The 20,333-nt window shown below is 38.0% G+C and overlaps 1 protein-coding gene across 3 annotated transcripts in view; it reads left to right on the top strand.

Annotated features, from left to right (window-relative positions):
- The window catches only part of NOL10 (nucleolar protein 10), a 50,486-nt gene extending 36,254 nt beyond the window's left edge, over window positions 1–14,232 (top strand). For all 3 annotated transcript variants that reach the window (XM_080342255.1, XM_080342256.1, XM_080342257.1), the window contains 8 exons: window positions 933–1,059; window positions 2,708–2,787; window positions 2,942–3,040; window positions 3,680–3,769; window positions 4,419–4,592; window positions 4,960–5,207; window positions 10,414–10,516; window positions 13,832–14,232. In XM_080342255.1, the coding sequence (XP_080198381.1) occupies window positions 933–1,059; window positions 2,708–2,787; window positions 2,942–3,040; window positions 3,680–3,769; window positions 4,419–4,592; window positions 4,960–5,207; window positions 10,414–10,516; window positions 13,832–13,951 (1,041 nt within the window). In that variant the 3' untranslated portion in view covers window positions 13,952–14,232. The remainder of the gene's footprint in view (window positions 1–932; window positions 1,060–2,707; window positions 2,788–2,941; window positions 3,041–3,679; window positions 3,770–4,418; window positions 4,593–4,959; window positions 5,208–10,413; window positions 10,517–13,831) is intronic.
- The last annotated feature ends 6,101 nt before the right edge of the window (window positions 14,233–20,333 follow it).

Raw genomic sequence — 20,333 nt, forward strand, 5'->3', positions numbered from 1 at the left:
ATAATCAGATAGGATCTTAAAATGTTGTTGAATCACAACTAGTCCTATGGTCATGTTGACTGTAGAGTTTTTAACATTAATTTTTAGCAAACACATTACAAGTCTTATTAAAAGTCCCAGTCTAGGAGTTAACTGGCCACTTTACATTCTAAAATGTCAGATGATTTACTCTAGAGAGAAAAATGTAGTGTTGGATTTTTCCATTCAGCTAACTCACCTACTAAAATAATAGTACTGGAACAGTTGAGTATGGCTGCGTGCATCAGGATAGAGAGGAATTTCAATCAGGACAGTGGGAGGGAAAAGTGGAGGGAGCTAATTGTTAACTGGGGAAATTGAAGGAAGCTTATATGGAAAAGTACATTGATAGTTCAACATGATATTGTTCAAATAAATCCTTTGCTTCATCGTGGAAATATGCAAGTTTTTTAATATTTCCCATTATCTGTTCATAACAGTCTGGGTTTATCCTTGAATAAAAATACATAAAATATACCCGTGGTGTTTTAACTAAAATAAATAAGGCAGAGTGGCATTTAACGTTGCATGCTGAACCTAATGACTTTGATTTCCAACAGTGCTTTAGAGATTGGTTGCTATCTAGTGCCATTACTTCTTAACTCTATGTATAATGTTGGGCTCCGAGCTTTTAATAAATTAATCCATCAGACTGAGACAGCTTGAAACCTCTATGTTGTTGCTTTCAAATAAATGACCTAAATTAAAATAATGTTTATGTAATCTGTAGTACTCCTTATTGGTAATGCAAGCGGTAGGTTTAATTGTGTTCTCTAACTGCTGTTGCTCTCAAGGTATGTTTGATTTCAGAGGGATTCATTTGTTATTCAATTACAACACAGTAGCTGAGAGCCTAATTGTAGGTTTTCTTCTGTAAGAATATAAAATGTCTTAACTTTTTGTAATATCCACAGGTTTTAGGACCTGCTCCAAAATGGTGTTCCTTCTTGGATAACTTGACTGAAGAACTGGAAGAGAATCCAGAGAGCACAGTTTATGATGATTACAAATTTGTCACCAGAAAAGACCTTGAAAATTTAGGTAAAACAGTTGTATATCCTCTTTAACTGACTTCTTTGTTCAGTTTTTGACCATTTGCACATACAAGTTTTGTAATTCTGATGTGACGTACAAGCACCGTTAGAAATTCACTGGCAGCAGTTTCCGCCAGTCTTCTTGGATATTAATTACCAGAGTGATGGCTTTATGTTCTTTGGCTCCCAAACAGTGCAACACAAGGTATTTGTGTTTCGCAGATTTTTATCCCAAGAAGATGATTGATATTTGCTGATTTAGTATGTCTAGGAATCTGTCGTGTGTGCTTTCAGACACGAAACAGATGGCATAAGAAGAGAAGCTGGTTTAGTTTTCAAAGTATTTTTGAGGTGCTCAAATAGTATATTGGGGCTCAGAGCAAACTCTGCCAAAGGCCACCCTATTTGAATAGAGTCATTCCAGAAAATACAAGTCATTCTAGGGCTAATAGAAAAACACTTTCTAGGAATTGGAGTGCTTAAAATTACATAGCAGAGAAGGGAAGCATGCTTCTCCCAATGTAATTAGTCCTTTTTCAGTCCACTGTGTATTTTGATTGCCATGTTTTGATCCAGTTTAGTATAGCTAATTTACCTCTGAATATGGGAGTTGGGTTTGGCCTGGCTGGAGGCCATTCAAGGGGGAGGTCATCCAAAGCACCTGCGTCTTCAGTCTTAGAGTTCTAGGGTCGGTGGTCTGAATGGAGCCCACAGAGCCCTATCCCAGTAGCAAGGGAAAAAGGCAATGTGGTATTATCTACATAGAGACTTGACTCAGAATACTTATTCTGCTTTAAATTCTCTGTAACTTAGACAAATTCATTTCCCCATAAATGGAAGCTTTCAAATAAAGAACCAGCTTAAGGGATATTTTGATTTTATCTGTCAGGATTTCTTTGCATTACTAGCCATTAGCTGGAGTACTCTCATTTTGGAATACACAGGAAGATTGTTTCCTGGAAACAGTTAAAAAAAACAACTGAGATGCACAGTGGTTTCTCACATTTTTTTGCCATTTAGTTCTAGAAGTAGTTTGTTAATTCTTGACAGATTCCAAATCTTTAGAAATTAAGGATATTTTGCTATAAAAAGCTTTTCCTTTTCTCAGTCTCGGAATTTTGTGAAAATACATGGAAGGAAAATCAGAGGACTCTCAAGGATTTTCATTCTTATTTAGGTTAGGGCCTAGGGTGGCGGTTTTACGACCTGATGTGGTACTGTATTTTTTTCAACATGTTGATTCTTCAAAGATAGTGACCCAAGGCAAAACTCTTTAATTAAAAACATCTCTATACCACAGTAAAAAAGTGATTGTCAAACATCTATGGACTTTCAAAAAAATCCTCTCAAATTTTTCTTTGTAAACTTTTATGGAGCATAGTACTTGTGGGCATTTTTTGGAAGAGCACAGTAACATGGATTATGACAAGAAAAATGGATTTTTTTTTTTCTCTGAAGGAGCTCAGATTTCTTGCTGGCCAAACTTTTTTTTTTGCGGTTTTTCTTAAGAGTTGATGTATTAGATGTGACTGTTAGATTGATATGTTGTGTTGGCAGTGCTTGTTTGTCCTGACTTGGGTCAGTGAAGTGGTTATCTTGGAATAGGAGTTATTTTTATATGAAAGCTCTTTGAAATCCTTTAATTTTTTTCCCAGGCCTTGCTCATCTCATTGGATCATCATTGCTCAGAGCATATATGCATGGCTTTTTCATGGACATAAGACTGTATCATAAGGTAAATATGGCTGATCCTTGTCAACTTTTACTTGAAACAGTAAAGTACGTGTGTTGACTTTTTGTTGATGGTTGTGTGTTTTATTTTTCTGCAAACAATGGGCTGTGTCCTGTGTTAATGCTTTTTCTTTTTACTTCCTCCTGCTTATTCAAAGGCAAAAATGATGGCAAACCCCTTTGCCTATGAAGAATACAGAAGAGAGAAAATAAGGCAGAAGATAGAAGAAACACGTGCACAGAGAGTTCAACTAAAGGTAAATCCTGTAAACAATGAGTATACTTCTGGGAAAACTGTTCATAAAGAGTAAGTGTATCTCAGAGATGTAATGACTTAGGATTTTATTCTGTTTATTGTTGGAGACACAAAGTGATTTATAGAATGTTTTGAATGGAACTGTAGAATTCCCTTGCTTGTGATTCCCATATATGAGAGACTGATACCAAATTGTAAAAGAGCAGCTCTCATCACATTTGCCACTTGAGCAGATAACTCTACAGTAAAACTTGCGGTGTCTGCTGTCATTAAACAAAATGGCTTAAGCCATCAAATTGTAATACTGTGAAAAGAGATAATATAAAAATAGTATTGTGTTTGTAACTAGTAGCTTTCCACATTGAATTTGCTCAACATACAAGGAGAAATAGTAGCTTTCAAAGTACTAAAGCTGATGCATTACAGGGAAGAAACTACACAGAAGTTCTACTTAAATTTTCTTCAAGTGCTATTGCTTTACCAGTGCCTAGAAATACTTGGAACCAGTCAAGGAGCTTTTCAGCAGAAGTTATGAGAATGAATAAGAATTCTCTCTCCACCAGACTGAAAAATGTAAAGCATATAGGTTTTTGCATGTGTAAAGGAATAATTTACTGATTAATTGCTTTCCTCTCTTCAGAAACTTCCAAAAGTCAATAAAGAGCTTGCACTCAAACTTATTGAAGAAGAAGGAGAAGAACAACAGGTTACTAGAAAAAGGAAACAGAAGGTGAGTATTTGTTTTGGAGACTTCTCTGAGTGGGAGCACAGACACAGTAATGTTTACAGAACTAGTTTGTTTTGTTTTGTTTTGGTTGGTTTCATTCTGTTTTGGTGTGGGATTTTTGTTTGTTTTGTAATCTGACCAAACAGATTCAAAAAGCCATTGTTTCTGTTTCTCATCACTTATTCTAGTAGGTGACTTTAAGGTGGACTTCACTGTAGCTGCAGCACCAAAAAGGCTATGTAGTAACTTAAAGCTTAAAATTATTAAATACTCACTGTGAAGAACATATGGGTTTACTTGGACTCCAGAAGCCAGCTAAATGCAGAGCTTATGCAAAGCTGCTCAAAAAAAGCCTGTTGTTTGCATTTGTTGGTATTTTGGTGGTCACCACAAGATAGATGTTATGTGCAAAACTGAAGATACAATTGCCTTTCTTTATGTACGCAGTTAACTACATTTCATAAAAGAGCCAAAATGGTTTGCCCTTATGCAACAGTAGTTCTTCTTGATGTTGAAAATAATCCATTTTTATCCTAAATGAAGTTCAAAAGAAAAAAATGAGTTAATGTTTAACATCTAGTGAGCAGGGGGAAGCTTTCTATAGGTCTGTTTCAGAATTTTATAACTCACTCATGCTTTGCTTGTCTTCCAGAACCTGCCTAGCCTTCTCAAAGATGATCGTTTTAAGGTCATGTTTGAGAATCCAGATTTCCAGGTGGATGAGCAGAGTGAAGAATTTAGGCTACTTAACCCGCTTGTTTCTAAAATAAGTGAGAAAAGAAAGAGGAAACTGAAGATCTTAGAGGAACTGGAAGCACAAGAACAGGTGAAATATATTACATTTGGATTTGTTTGTTTCAAGCATTCAGATTTTTTACCATAGAAAGAAATAAAGATGAAAACAACACAAAAATGTCTTATCAACTACAGTAAGTGTAATTTCTAATGTTATCTTGGTTGTTAGATGTGAGCAATATGTGTCTACGTGAATATAGGTTTGAAAAACATAAAACATGTAGGTGAAAACAATTTTATAATATCTCTTCTGCTTCATTTGCTGCTATTGCTTTTGTTCAAACTTTAGTTCTCTTCAACTATATCTATGCAAAAGCTGTCACGTACACTAATTGCCGGAATGGTTTGAAAAGAAAATGAGTTGATGATTTCTTATTTTATACTATTTTTGTCTGCAGGAAGACGAGGAAGAGCCAGAAGGAAAAGCAAGTGATGCAGAAAGTTCTGAGAGTTCAGATGATGAAAAAGGCTGGGTTGAAGAGGTCAGGAAACAGCGCAAGCTTCTACGCCAAGAGGAAAAAGTAAAGCGGCAGGAAAGGTTCAAGGAGGATCAGCAAACATTACTGAAACCTCAGTTTTTTGAGATTAAAGAAGGAGAGGAATTCAGAAGCTTCAAAGACTCTGCCAAAAAACAAAAATTAATGAAGTAAGACTAATGTTCCTATTTTAATAGCTGGGGGTGGACGATTCTCAAATATTTCTGTATAGTGCAAGCCAGTGGCATTTTTGGCTTGGAAGCACTTACTAGTAAAGCCACATCTGGCGATACAGGGATGTAACTTAAAGCGACATAGTTGTTAAAGCTTTGTTTTGTAGTTAAAACAAATATCATGTTTAAAGTATGGCAGAGAGACAACACAAATGAGGCGAGTAAGAGCAATATTCTGAGCCAGATTTGGGGATCCATTACTAGTGTTGGTGAACTGCTGCTCTCACAAATAACAACACTGTTGTCTGTGATACTGGATATATTTATTCCCCAGTGTCAGTATGAGGTTGACAGTCTGGATGTTTTTCATCTGATCCTCTAAAAGGATGTAGAATACTGCATGACTAGTCACTATTTTGGGGGTAGGATAAGGTGATAAAACAAAAATTGTTTTCTCTGGGTGTTTTTGTGACATCCAGAAACTTTCAAAAAACTCTGCTGTCCTTATGTTGTCAGGTCTCACTATTTCTGTTTTTCTTTCTGCAATACAAAAAAACAACCTTTTTCTTTTATTTTTAATTTGGATTTCCTTAAGTTGATGATCAACTGGAGTAATTGGGTACTTTATACAGAGCATGTCAAACTAAAGGACTTGGCTTTGACGTGCTTAATGCCTGCAAATCTCATTGATATTTTTTTTTCAAGGTGAATTGAGCCCTTCAGAAGATTAGATTTAATAGCCTTTTATTACTTGGAGTGCAGACACCAGTATTAAAACCTTGAAAGACAATAGCTTCAAAGTTCTTGCAGCACACAAGATGCAAAGCAGAATTTTGACTAATGTTGGAAACAGGTTGTTGCACTAGATGGATCTCATAATAGCCATTATGTTTTTACTTAGAATAAAATTATACAGTAAAAGAAGAGGAAGTGAATAATATATATAATGGGACTGTTTCTTTGTGTCACTAATGACTGCCTTTACAATCTGGTTGTTTCATGATGGAAATTTTCTGGAGACAAGTGAAGAAACATTTGATAAAAACTCAGCTCATCCCTTAGACTTGCAAGTTTTTAACTGAATGATCACGTAAATGGTCTTTAAATATTATCGAGACAGTGTTTCTACAGCAGTCTGGTAGTCTATGATTTCTATGTCATACCTGTAAGACCACTTTAAATAGAAGTCGTATTTTTTATTAATTGGGATTTATGGCAGTTCTGCAGAACTGGTTCCTGTGATTTCCTTAACTGTTTTTTATCAGCAAGTGTTTTCACACAGGGGTTTTTTTGATCTTTATATTGAATATACCTACTCATTCTGGACTCTGACTTTCTTAGATTTCTCTATCAACTCTCTCCCGCTCTTGTTCCCGCTCTCCCGCTCTCATTCCCTCGCAACTCTCCAGTTTTGTCAGTTGTTTCCCTTTGTCAGGAGAAAATCCACTTTGGTCACTCTAAGAGAGTATCATAGGCTGAGGATATTTTTTACACTCTATTTGGATTTATAGTCATGTTAGCAAGTGACTTGAGCCCGAGACAGCGGTCAGATGGCGCTGTGTTCTCCTTGCTGTTGACACGCTCCCCTGGCAGGCAGCCTGGGCTTTTACAGGAACTCAGCTGCTGACATCTGAAGGAAATTCTCAAGAATACTCAATTTGACGTAGTAAGATTTCATTTTGTTCAAAACATAGAAGGCTTAAATGTGAACAAGGATACTGAAAGTTTAGTAACTAAACCAAAACAGGTGTAAGGAAGAGAAACACTTAGAAAAAAAATTAGTATAGTGTGACACAGGGTGAAGTAAATTCTTACATCTGGTGTATACAGGGAGGAAAATTATTGCTTCAGCTTGTGAAAAATGAAAGCAAATACCACAGACCTATCTGGTGGATGGAGGAATGTCAGTGATGAAATAACCATGGAAAGATTTTTAAAAGATGGATTTTAGAGAAAAGAAAAACTATCTTAAGATTTGCTGCTAATACTCTGCAGGATACTTTGCAAGGTGTGATGCATAACTAGGGTGGCTTAGGTCAGATACCCTCTGTGGGTAGGTGCACAGATGGGATGTAATGTAAAATGTTAAAAAAGAAAGAAAATGAGACAAAATTGAAGATAGGATTACAAAAACGCAGATGTGACAGTGTTACATCCGTTGTTTTCCTGAGTTGCTGTCGTTGAATTGTCTTTCCATGTTTTTTTAAATTTTAGTCTAAGCCACTAGCTCTGTACTCCCTCATCCCATTTGTGCTCATCCACACATTATTCTTAGTATGGAGTTTGATATTCCTCACATTCTCAGAAAAATTTAAAAATTAGCAGCTGGTATATGTTTCTTATATAGCTGATGCAGTTCTCTAATCATAATGACTTAGTCTGTGTTATGAGCTAGCTTGTTTGGGTAATAGCATTTTTACATATTGGAATTCTGTGAAGAAAATACCTACATGTGTTTTGTGCTAGCCTTCTTCAGTGATCAGTAGTCAACATAAAAATAATTAATTCAAGTAAGGTACTGAAAATTGGAAAGGCTGCAGTGGCATGTACAATCTGGTGAGGCTGGCGTGTTTGTCTTTCATTTGATTTATCCAATTATGGCATGATGGTCTGTGACCAATATAATTAAGTACCTTAATACCTTCACTATGCAGTTAATGGCTAGGTGTTCTTTTTTTCTCTAATCATATAATGTTCTACCTGAGGAAACAGTTTATGACTTATATAAAACTGGGTGTTTCTTTCAACATGTTCCTGACTCAGCACGGCTCCAAGCCCAGCTTCTAAAGCAATGGTGTGTACTATACATTTCTTCATAGACCAACAGTCTACGCATTTCTTTGCACAGGAAAGCTTCAAAATTTACTCATGATTGTAAAAAAACACCTTCTGTCAAATCTGTCTGCATTTCATTTTCCCCTTTTGCACTCTTATACTTACACATGAAAACCTGCAAAACTTTGCTTTGTTTACTTACCACCTTTGTTTACTTACCACCATAGTTCCATAGTAACTTAAAAGGAATCCATCAACAGAAAGGATTTTTATCAGTGTCCTAAGAGCTCTTTTGATTTACTTGATGTCCCTTTAAAATGTTTATTATTGAGGTTAGAGCATGTCAGAATTAAAAACTACAGTAGTCTTACTCTGTGAAGTATGGCAGTCAATGTATATGTCTCCAGAGGTGGACAAGAAAGTCAACAAAAGCATAGTTGACATTCCTAGGTATGGCTGAAGTAAAACAGCAGGAAAGATCCTGAAAAACTCCTCTCTTTATAGTGAGGAAAAAAGAAGTGCCTGGGCAATTTGTTTGTTTGTTTTTTTACTGTAGGTCAGCGGAAGTTGCTTTTAATAACACTCTTAATGTATCCCTTGAATCAATTTGTTGGGGATGATTTAAAAACAAACAAACAACCCAGCTGTTGTGTTTGTGTATCAGTGTGTGCAATTCACTATCATTTGAGGTCTGTGCATTTTCAGATAAACAAAGCCATACCTGCAATTATTCTGTAAAACTGCAACCCCACGGCGTTTTGCTAATATCTCCTCATTTTAATTTTTCTCCTGACAGAAGCAGTATCTAGGCAGTCATGCTAAATAATTGCTGGGTAGTAGCCATGTTTCTCCACTTCACTTTCAAAGGGGAGAGAAATGGGGCTTCACTTGAATGTAAAAATCCCACCGCACTGTATGTGACTGATCTCCTGCCATAGTTAGCTCTGAGGCTTAGCTTGTCTTCCCGATTCGCACAGATGGAACAAGTTTTTACACGTACTCACTGAAAAATATACTACAGAAAAAAAAATACAAAGTACCTAGTCATGAGAAATAATGTAATTCTTGACAGTAATTTTTCATTGTTAATCTGAAAAGACTTTTTTACATAAAATGGATCATTAACCAAAATTCAGCAGACCTCAGAGACTTCATGCACTGGCCACCATCCACGAGCCCTTCATCCCTAGAAATGCCATTGACTTTGGTGGCTGCTAATCATCTGTATTTTTATGACTGCTTGTTTTCCACTCTAAAACTTGCACAAAAAATGTCTTTTAGACCTCTTCAGAGAGATCTAATAGGGCACTAATAGCAGTACCTCGAATTACAGAAACTAATTTCATTTACAGTCAAGTGAACATTTCCAAAGCGCATCACAGAGCGAGTTTGGTTGTACATACCGTGTCATATTCCCAAGTGGCACTACCCACTTGTAGGACCCCCATGACAGAAGAAGGATGAGCCATGTTAAGATTGGAGGTGCCCTTCAGCAGTTTGGCTGAAGGCAGCCCCGGCCCTGCCTCACCTTGTGCTGGAGAACGAGGGCTACCTCCGCTCCTCGGCTCTTCCAGTTTACAACCCAACTTCACTCAAGTCAGTAAGGGTGACATTAACCATCAGCTCACAACCCGGAGCAGCTGGGGCATGTCATGTGTCCTGGTTTTCTAGGGGCATAAACTTGCAGTGGGGGAAAGCTGGCAGCAGTTTTGGTGCCAGCAGCCACCCCATCCCCAGCAGCGCGGGAGCTCTAACCAGCTCGCTGCAGAAACCAACTCATGAGCACCGTGCGCTTGCAGGCACATGGTCATGTGGAGCTCCGCTCCATCGTCAGGGTCTGTCTTCTTATCACATTCACTTGTTTGCATTGTTCTTTTATTTAGAAAACAATTTGCATTAGGCCATTAGGGGTGCAGTGTCCAAACAGTCATTGATATTTGGACTAAGTAGTTTGTCTCTACAAGGAAAGTGATTAATTCATTCTGATGTATTGTCAAGGTTATTTCCTTCCCTTGAAAGTGTTTCCAGTTCAGAAATGATAAGGTTTCAAGAAAACTGGATTATTCTAGCCTTATTTTTTGTGTCTATGTATCTATTACTGTAGCTGAACATTCCTTTCTCTAACATTTCATAGAAAACTATAGCAATAGAAGGGTGCGGTTTCTTTCTCAACTGGAGTCCTGTTGCTTTTTTAACAGGAAAAAAACACAATGAACTTTACATAAATTTTAAAAACGTTTCTACTGAAAGCAATATCTGGAGGGAATGATTTGAACTTGTTTCTGTTCTGTGTACTGAATATTTATTTTTTAAGGTGATGGCATTTCAAGGTTTCAGAGACATTGAGATTAGTTTTGACTGCATTATCAGCATTTATTATAGTAAGAAGATGGCAAGAATAGTGACTAATGTTAATTATTCTCTGCAGGAAAACTCTTGGAGATCGTTTAAAGCTTGAAGAAAAACTTGGCACGCTCAACGTGTCTGATACCACAGTAGGCAGCAAACAGGCAACATTCAAATTAAAGAAGGTGAGCTATATATATAATTTTTTAAGATAATGCACAAGTAACTTTAGTTTTTGCATGAAAGAACAGGAACTTTAAAACTGTCAAACAAATGTCCCTCTTCATTTCTTTATAAGCTGCCAACTCTTCTGCTTCTTGCCAAGAGAATGAAAGCCTCCGGTAGTACTCTGTGTGTTTATACCCTTATAACTCAGGCAACACTCATAAAATCTTGTGTTCCGGTGGAAAATGCTGGCTTCCATCTTTTAATAGTTTATTTGCAGACATGCAATCAGAAGCCTATGACCTTACGTGACTTCTGTGCCAGGACTGATCAGATCTTGTCTGCAGCTCCAGACGCAATTGGGATGCCGTAGGTGACAGACTTGCTCTCGGTTGATAATGTCGCAAGGTCTCAGCAGGAAAAAACAGAGCTCCGAACTGCTCGTGCCATTGAACTTGTGTAATGCAGGTCACAGGAACGAGCTCCGCTCCTGTTCTACTTGCCACGTTCCATTTGAAGTGTGCAGTTGACTGCTGCCTATCTACCTTCCCCAAAGGGTTTTTATTTCCCATCCTAAGGAGTTCTGCAGATCGCAGACAGGTGATTACTTTGTAGCATGGGCAGAGTTACGTGCATGTGTGCATCTGCTGTGGCTGTACAACACTTGGGGATTTTTTGCTAGAAAATTGCTTTAGAACTGAGGAAAGGACCCATTATAAAAGCTGAACAGCTATATTAATTGATACTTGAGCTGGCAAAAATTTACTTTAGTAAAAACTGGTTTCCCTCAGGTAAGCCTCTGTGCTGTAATATATTTGACCACTAGTAAGGAGAGATGTTATTCTGACTGCTGTCACAAGAATAGCTAAGTAGTTATTTCACTGTCACATTGGCTATGCCTGAGGAAAGTTTTTAAATAACCAAATTTACTGGACTATTTCTACCTTAATTGTTTTATCTGATTATTGTCTGCTTGCAGATGTCCTTTTTCATCTGTTTTTCATTCCTGTGTTGCTGGAATTTAAAATGTGTTGACTGTGGAATAAGAATCAAATTCCTCTGGAGTGCTGTGTAGTATAACCATTCTGGGGCTTTTACCAACTGCTGTAACTGATATGTTATTGTGTTGCAGCTAATTAAATGGGCTTTGCAGGACTTTGAAAGCACAGTCTTTTTTTATAGTAGCTTTACCTTAAGAAGCGCAAAGGCACAAGGTTTATTGAAATTGGTGCTGAATAAGGAACTGTCACCTTTTGTAACAGTTTTGTGAGATTTTGGGAGTAAGGTGGAACAGGCAAGTACAGCAGTGGTTCAGAATGCCACTTGCTTCCATAAGATATGCTGTACCTTTGACATTTTTTTTTAAATTATGTTCTGCTGATGTATATGGATTTTTTTTTTTGACTACTAACTGGTGTTGCCTTATTGAAATATGTATATTGTGCTCACTTGTATTAGAAAGATTTTTTGAAGTCTAATTAACAGGAAGATAATGCATCTACAGTGGAGCTCTGTTCTCCTATCAACAGAGTAGCAAAATAAGACTTTCAAGTCTTGTCTCAAAGGAACAGACCCTGTGTATATATTCTGAAGTCCCAGGAAATGAAGCAGGGAGAGCTAAGGGGAAGTCACGCTACGTGGTATTCTGTGTCTTGACACTCCAGAGGATGAAAATATGAAGTTGGCAAGCCAAATAAAGGATTTTAGCGATACTCTGATCATCAGCTTCTGCTTTGTGATGCCCTTTCCTTAAAGTGCAGGTGGATTTAGGAGTAGGTAGAAAGATTTAGTCAGTGAGAGAATTGTGATTCCATGGGATTGGTATCACTCAACCTTATAGGTCAGTGAAATTGAGACTGAACTTGGCTGCTGTGGTTGAGGTGTGTCAGCAGCTTCCCAAATGCCCGGCAACTGCTAAGAGGTCCAGCAATGAAATTGTTTGTCACTGATACTTCACAGTTTAGTTTTCAGGGGATGTCAGTATGGTTCCTACAGTGTGCCATCCTGGTTTTCAATTTCAGCATGCTTTATCATAGCAAGTAGATTTAATGAGATAGCAGGGATTCTAAAATTCCTAAGTACTTATGCTACTAAGGAGGTATAGAGGACATTAAAAAGAAAAAAGCTTCAAATTCAAATCAAGATCGTTCAATTTCAGTGCAGTAGCAGTCAACTTTATATTAAGTAAGATTTCTCAAGACCTTTTCAGATTAAGTCTGGAGACAAACTACTTACACATAGTGGGTTTCTTATTTCCCTGCTTGCAGTGGAAACAGGAGTCAAAAAATTTCAACAAAGTCCAAAGACCACTGGCTTTTCTTTCCATGATACTGGTATGGGCTTATTGCTGCATTTGGTAAATTGGTTCATATCTTACCTGAGCCAAAATGTTCTCTATGCAGGCAAATCTCTAGCTTTAGTTTCATTGGTGCTTTAATGGGAGATTTGGGAGGAGCAGGGCTGTTGTATGAATGCTGCTGGTTGCAGAGTTAGATGCAGTGGGGATACAGCCACACATCCAGTCACGCTGTTCATGCATTTATCCTGTGCTGCCATTGAAACTGCTCTAATTGCTGGAATATCTTATAGCATGGACAGTTGCCTGAGCTTGGACAGTTCAAGTTTGCTAGTTCCAGTTTGTGCTTAGGTTGAAGAGAAGCCTTAGTCTTCCAAAGGAAATAGTAGTTTATGGCTGTCTGAGCCATCTCATCTATGTGGTATGTAAGTGAAACCCTTTCAGTGTGTTTTTAATGAAGAGGAAAAACATTAATAGAGCATGTGCCACGGGACCAGAGACTTTAAATTAGTTTAATGTGGAAAGTCTGCCTAGAATTGCATACAGCGTATCAAACACTTTAAAGAACTTCTAAGAACACTTTTAAAAAAAACCTGTATGTTTCAGAAAATTTAACTAATTGTTCTATCTTTTAAAAATGCATTTGTGTAAATATAAATATGCTAATACTAGTTAACCAAAGTAGATACTAAGTAGCCTCAAATTGTGCTCTACCTTCTTGAGGACATTAAAACATACATTCTGGAGTCTGATTTTACGATTTGTTGTTAGACATTGGTTTTCATCTGAAATACATTATTTTATTCACTTTTTTTCAACGTCTTTATCTTAAATGTTTGCTCTGAATTACTTGGAATGATAATTCCCTGGGATACCCAGAATCAACAGGTGCCGTATAAAACAAGATAGCATGGGACTATTTACAGGAACATTTGCAGATTTCCCTAATGGAATTCTGACTTGATATATAGATACTTGAACAATGAGGTGATATATAAGTTTACAAGAATCTTAGTCTATTTTTGTTTTAATATTCCAGTCGGAGCAGCAAAAGAAACAGCAAGAAGCTGAGAAACAACATCGTCAAGAGAGGAAGGCTCTTAGGCGTTCTGCTAGTCATCTCAAGAGCAAACGTGGAAGAGGACGACGATTTCATTGATTTATTTTATGTTATTTTTTAAAAGGAACTTCTTTTATTTAATTTTTCATTTGGAAAAAGAGACTCTTTCAAATTGGGACACAGTACCAATGTATTTGTATTTCGATTAATTGATGAACACAAAAATCAGAACTTGCTAAAGCCAGTGTTCATTTTTGAAAAGTTGATGAAAATATTGACCAAAGGACACTATGTGAGTATGTGTGAGCTGCATTTGTGCAGTAATCACTAGCAACTGGTTATTTTGTAACCCTGGATGTTTTCTATATAAAAAATTTATATATACAATGTGGCTGCCTGTCTTTTGTTTAACTTAAGAGCTGTGGGGTTTTGCTTTCTGAAATATTTATTTGTGACTACTTAGATAAAAGATCAAGGGTAAGTTATTTTCTCTAAAAACTTATCTTTATGAGGGCACAACAGTTTTTTTCTTCTGTAGTTCTTGAAGCATGACACACAGTTGTGTTTTTCAAAAACTAACTTTGCCTTTATATCCTTGCACTGCCTGAGTAGCCAGGAGGAGGGACCAATGGTCATCATGAGGACAGTTGAGAATGCCTGATTTAGGTTCCTCTAAGTCACTCTGTAAGGAAACCTTTCTTGCCTCACTGGTGTACAAAGGGGAATCTTGGAAGGATAGTCATATTAGGTGAAATTTGCGAATATTACCTTTACTTGGAATCCTTAGGACCAGGTTTAGTATGGTTTTTATAAGCTAGCCATGGTTCAACATAGATCAGATGGTGTATGTTCACTTAACAAGCGCATTATAGGCCATACCAGGAGCCTCCTATTCTTCAAAAAGTTCATTAGAACACACGTTAAGGAAATGATTGCTTCTTTTCTTTGTCGTCTTTTTGATTCCCAACAGAATACTTCTTGCTAACCAGGATGCAGCATTTCTTCTTGATCATTATCTTGCAAACTCATAATTTACATAAGTTATTCGCTACTTAAGCAAAGAAATTAATTTTTGCCTTTGATTCTAATGGAACTTTTTAATTGCTTTTTAAAAGGCTTTATAAATTGTCTTTTTACTAAATCCAAAAAGCTGTGAACTTTGGATCTGACAAGAATCGGTGAATCTCCGCATCACTATAAATCTTTTTAAGAGACTTGGAGGTTCTTAGGTGTTTTGCTCTATAAACCAGAGAGGGTATTAATCTGGTCAGGTCTCCTGGACAGTATTTATCGTAGAATTTTTGCAGTTAATGTCAGTAAAAACCTTGGTTTCTCATAGCTTGATGCCTTTTTTTTTTTAACATGGTAATTAGTCACATGGTTAAATTTATTTTCTTCTCCCCAATTTAATTTTACCTGCTTTAATTTCTTGCTTCTGATTTTAATTGTTTCTTTTGATTTAAAAATGCCTTTTACACCTTTTACACATCTTCAGAACATACATTGTAATCATCACAGCTCTGTCCTTGCATTCAACTAAAGGGTGAGTCTCTCCATACCCATCTTTTACCTCTAGCTGTCAAATTCCTGCATTGTCCACAAGCTTCTCATGCTTGCTGTTTGACACAGAACTGCCCAGTGTTCCAGTGTCAGTCTCGCCCATGCTGCGTATCAAGGGGTAACATTATTGCTCCTCTTTAGCCACTGAGAAGATGTAATGCCACTGTGGTTGCTCCAAGGCAAGTCCCCCTTTCTGGAGTCTTGTCTTTTGATAACATCCAAGCCTTTGAAATCCAAGTGCAAGGGCAAGTTAAAGTTTGTCCTAGTGCAACGTCTTTTCCCCTGGAGCGTTGTGTTCTCTCTTAGAAGTGAGCTGCACGCAGTTCAAATGTGTTTCCTTCACACACGTGGCTGTACTGAACATGGAAAGACTAATGTTGGAAACTTGCCACCATCCCAGTTGATACAGGGAGAACTGGGGATTAGGTGGACAGAACTGGCACTGTAAGAACAGCAATTCGGAGGAATTTGCTCCTTGTGGTAGGCTTAAATCCCCTTATGTTCAATCAGGGGCTAGAGGTGCATTTATGGCTTAAGGCATCCTTATTTCAGCAATGATTTTGTTGGCTGCCGGGAGCAGTAAAAAAAAAAACTGGTTCATTTGCAGAATAGTAGTGAACTGGGTTTGAAATGGTTAACTTTCAGTTTAAAAAGTGTATTTCTTCTATTTTGAGATTCTCGGGACTGACACTGGTTTAATTCAGTGGTTTTTGTTTTCCGTGCACTTACAGAGTATGTTATTTTATTACAGTTATTTTATTAGCTATATTATTATATTACAGAGTATGTTACACTATGATAATACTGATCATGTATTTAGGTTGGAACCTGTGTCATCAGAGGAATATACGTCATACTGCTAAAGAGAAGGCACATGCAAACTTTGCTTACCCTCTATGTGAAATATACACTGTGCTATTTGGTATATACTTTAAACAGTGCTTAAATATACTTGGCATATTGTTGTGAATGCATCTGCTTGTCTGCCCAGGGGCACCTGCCTTGTGGATGGTTCTTCATGCAACGTTTTCTTCGTTTGTGCACTGGATTGCTCAGGGCTTGTGTCAGGTCGTGGTGGAACAGGGCGTTTGTGGAAGATGGAGACAGAGCTCTGTGCAGTCTCCATCTTAGCTACAACTACATTCATGCTGTACTAGATAACCAGTGGCTGATGTTGAAAGACCAGAGAGAATTAACCCAAACCAGGTCTGTAGTGTCAGTGGTGTTTTCCTGCTGCAGGGGTCCTGAAGGAAGGATGTGTAATTCTAATACAGGCAGAGGGATACCCAGCCAGTCTCTAAAGCAGGAAGATAATATATAATTTAAAAATTCAGAAACTAATTGAATGAATATTTAATTTTGGGCTGCTTTTTCCCATGGACCACTTTTAGAATCGGTGATACCCAGAAAAGTGGATTTCCTAGCCTTGATCTGACTATTAAACGTTTGAAAGAGGACAGTGCTCTTTTCTATGTTGCTCATTTTGGTCAGAGGTGTTTGACTTTGCAAATGGTGGGACACAGCTCTTTAGGGTGTCCAGCACTGCAGTTCTGGAACCCAGGTGAGCTATAGTTGGTGAGTGTGGGTGTCCAGCTGCCTGGAACGCGTTCAAGCCCAAGGGCTTTTTGGTGAAATAGGGATGAAGATTCCTTGCAAGCCTTGCTTCGGAGCTGCTGGGGAGCAGCGAGAGGAGGCAGCTCTGAGGGAGGGCAGGCTGGCAGTTACCAAACAAGGAGAGCAGTAGGGTGACAGCAATGAAGTTCAATCAACAGACCTGACAGACAAGTCCATCATGACAAGGCAGGTCCTAGGTCAAGTGATAAGATCAGGATCAGAAAGGTATTTGGGTGGGCATGGGCACACCTGCAACATAGTTTAGGTGAGGATTAAGACTGATGCGTCTCCCAAGCAAAGCAGGGGAGATCTCTGGCAAGGCTGTTCAGAGCTCTTCTGTTCCAATAAGACAGGGGGTGATGGTTTTAAATTAAAAGAGCGGAGATTCAGGCTAGACATGAGGAAGGAATTTTTTACAATGAAACACTGGCCCAGGTTGCCCAGAGAGGTGGTGGGTCCTACATCCCTGGAGACATTCAAGGCCAGGCTGGATGGGGCTCTGAGCAACTTGATCTAGTTGAAGATGTCCCTGCTCATTGCAGGGGGTTGGACTAGATGAGCTTTGAAGGTCTCTTCCAACCCAAATTGTTCTATGATCTCAGCAGTCTGGTCCCCAGTGGTTTACCTGAGCTGGCTTTCAACACAGTGAATCAAACCCTTGGCAATGTGGGGGAGAAGTAGCAAAGCCCTAATGTCCCACATAGGGACCTGGCATGAAGCATGTTTAGATTCTTGAGACTCATACACCAGGTAAATGTCCTTAAGCAGCTATTTGGGGTAACATCTGAGAGTTTCAGTGGAAGCTGGTGTGCTAATGCAACATCATTGCAACCCATTAACTTCATAATGCATTCAAAGTGGACATTTCATTGATATTGGCCTGATTAAATCAACCTTTTTTCAGTCAACAGTACTTCATTTTCCATGCTGCAGGAATCAGTATGGATACCGCCATTCCTAGAACCTGAGCAGCTGCTGGGATCCTTTTTGACATTTAAAGTTCATACTCTAAGGTAAGAGTGATCAGATGCTGTAGCCTCATTGAAACCCTAATTGTTTCCTACATGTGAGAATTTAATGGTAATAATCAATTTAAAGACTATAAATAAATCTACTGATAGTGGTTAAATGTGCCTGAAATACCAGCAAGATAAATACCTGGATCTGATGTGTCACCTATATACTTCAGTACTTTCTTACTCCACAAGTAATATAATTCACTTCAGACAGGCTATTAGTAATTGTACAAACATTGAACCAAACTGTTTGTGTAGTGTTCTTTCCAAAATGCTGTTACTATGCCAAAAAGCATGCTGTGTTCCTGCGGCTGGTGCAATTGTCTGAAATGGAGAGCATCCATCAGTTTATGCAAAACAATGAAAGAATTTACTGTACCACACTGCTGGTTTCTAATATCTGAACAAAATAGTGAAATATGACTTAAAATATTTCCCTGCATGTGTGTGTAAAATGTATATATACATATACATTTTTATATTCATGGGGTTTGTTTATGTATAGAGTGTAACATAGGTATGCTTTGATATTACCAGCTTCAGGAAGAGTTGTGAGCAAGGGTGTAACAGTTTTCAAATTGCTCCATCTTGCTTTGCAGCAGCCTTTTATAAATATTTGACTTCTCCATGTTTCCAGATGGGAAAAGGAGTAATAAACTTGAATTCCAGGAAGAAGGGACCAACTTGCAGGTGCAGCAGGACAGTGAAGCAGTGCAACAGTTCACCTGGGGAGGTTGTGCAGTGCCCACTGAAAAACGTGTGATGTCAGATTAAACATCTGCTGCAGCTTGTCTTGAGGAGGAGGAATAGACTAATTAACTCCAGAGGACCTCCAGCCCCGTGGCTCTATTGATGTCGTAGGAAGGCATAAGGAAGTGGCGTGCAGCATTAACTGACTGGAGTCGTTTTCCTTTGTCCCATCCTTCAGCTGAATCACTCACTAGTTTCACCTTTTTATCTCTTTTGTAAAGGTTAAATACTTTTTCTGGCCTGTTTCCATAGCTAATGTATTTTGTCTGATCTTGGGAAGTGTGGGTTTTTTAAGCTGAATGAAAACACATAAATCTATTAATAAACTTTAGCTCTTGATTGTTATCTCTGTGTTTCAAAGCCCATTTTACTCAACAACTGACTCTTTGTGATGAACATGAAGTAGTTCTATCACTAAAATGAACAATTTATGCTACAGCCTGCAGAAAATAATCAGGTTTAGCAGAGCTTGTAGTTTACACAACTGGAGGAAAAATAATTCCCTTATTTTAAAGACTCTGTAGATGGATAACTTCAGACTTTGCAAGATGGTTTGTAAGTCATTCTATCTGTAAAACTGGCTATTACAAATGTCCACATCCATTCCCCCACCTTTAATTTAGACATTTTCTCTCTGCCCCATTCCTCTCTCTGATGACTGTGCTTGTGTTAACTGCATTTTAGTATCATTTTAGTATCACTTCCTCGCCCTTTGTTTTTTAATTTGACCCAGATCCTTGATCCATGTGGGGCTTAGTGGCAAATTTCTGTTGATATGTCATGTTACTCTGCATTTGTACTGCAAGTGGCATTTCCCTATGAAATACTTGTGAGCATCCCTTGGTACAGACTGGTTTGCACACTCACCATCAGCAGTGGTCAAGTAAGCTGATGTCAGTACAAGTCAATGAAAACTGCAATGAGCATAAATCATCCATACTAGTAAAAATTCAGAAGTGTATTTGTCTGTTGATGACTGTTTTTCAAGATCTCTTCTGTTCTTTGCTTAGTGTTTTAGACTGCAGTGCATGTGCGAGGAGTGAAGATCGACCCTGAGCATGTTCAGAAACGAGTGATTTTTCTCTTACCATTTGAAAGAAGTAGTTGCAGAAATAAGTGCTTCATTTCCTTTGACAGTTACATTCAATTAGAGTTTAAATACAATAATTTTACAGCAAGATCAGGTATGAGTTAAAACACTATCCTTCCCAGTGTGGTCATGCTTTATAAATGGCATTTGGGTCAGCTTAGCTATGAAGGCAAGTCCTTGTTCACATTTAATTCTTCATTGAGTGGGGCAAAAGTGAAAATCCCATTTCCTCATTAAAGAGAAAAAGGCAGTTGAAGTGGGAAATACCAGCCCAGCCCTAATTAAAATTTACACTCCCAGTTCCTGGAACCACCCTTCCCTTCCCTACAGCAGTTTCTGCCAAAGCTGCTCTGTCTCTCCTACTTATTATCTCTTGTTTTAACATCTGGCTATTTCTTGGCGGGGAGAGGGGCACGTATCTCTGCACTCCAGTTTTTCTATTAATATCAGG

Source organism: Nesoenas mayeri, assembly GCF_963082525.1.
Source record: "Nesoenas mayeri genome assembly, chromosome: 3".
NCBI lineage: Eukaryota > Metazoa > Chordata > Aves > Columbiformes > Columbidae > Nesoenas > Nesoenas mayeri.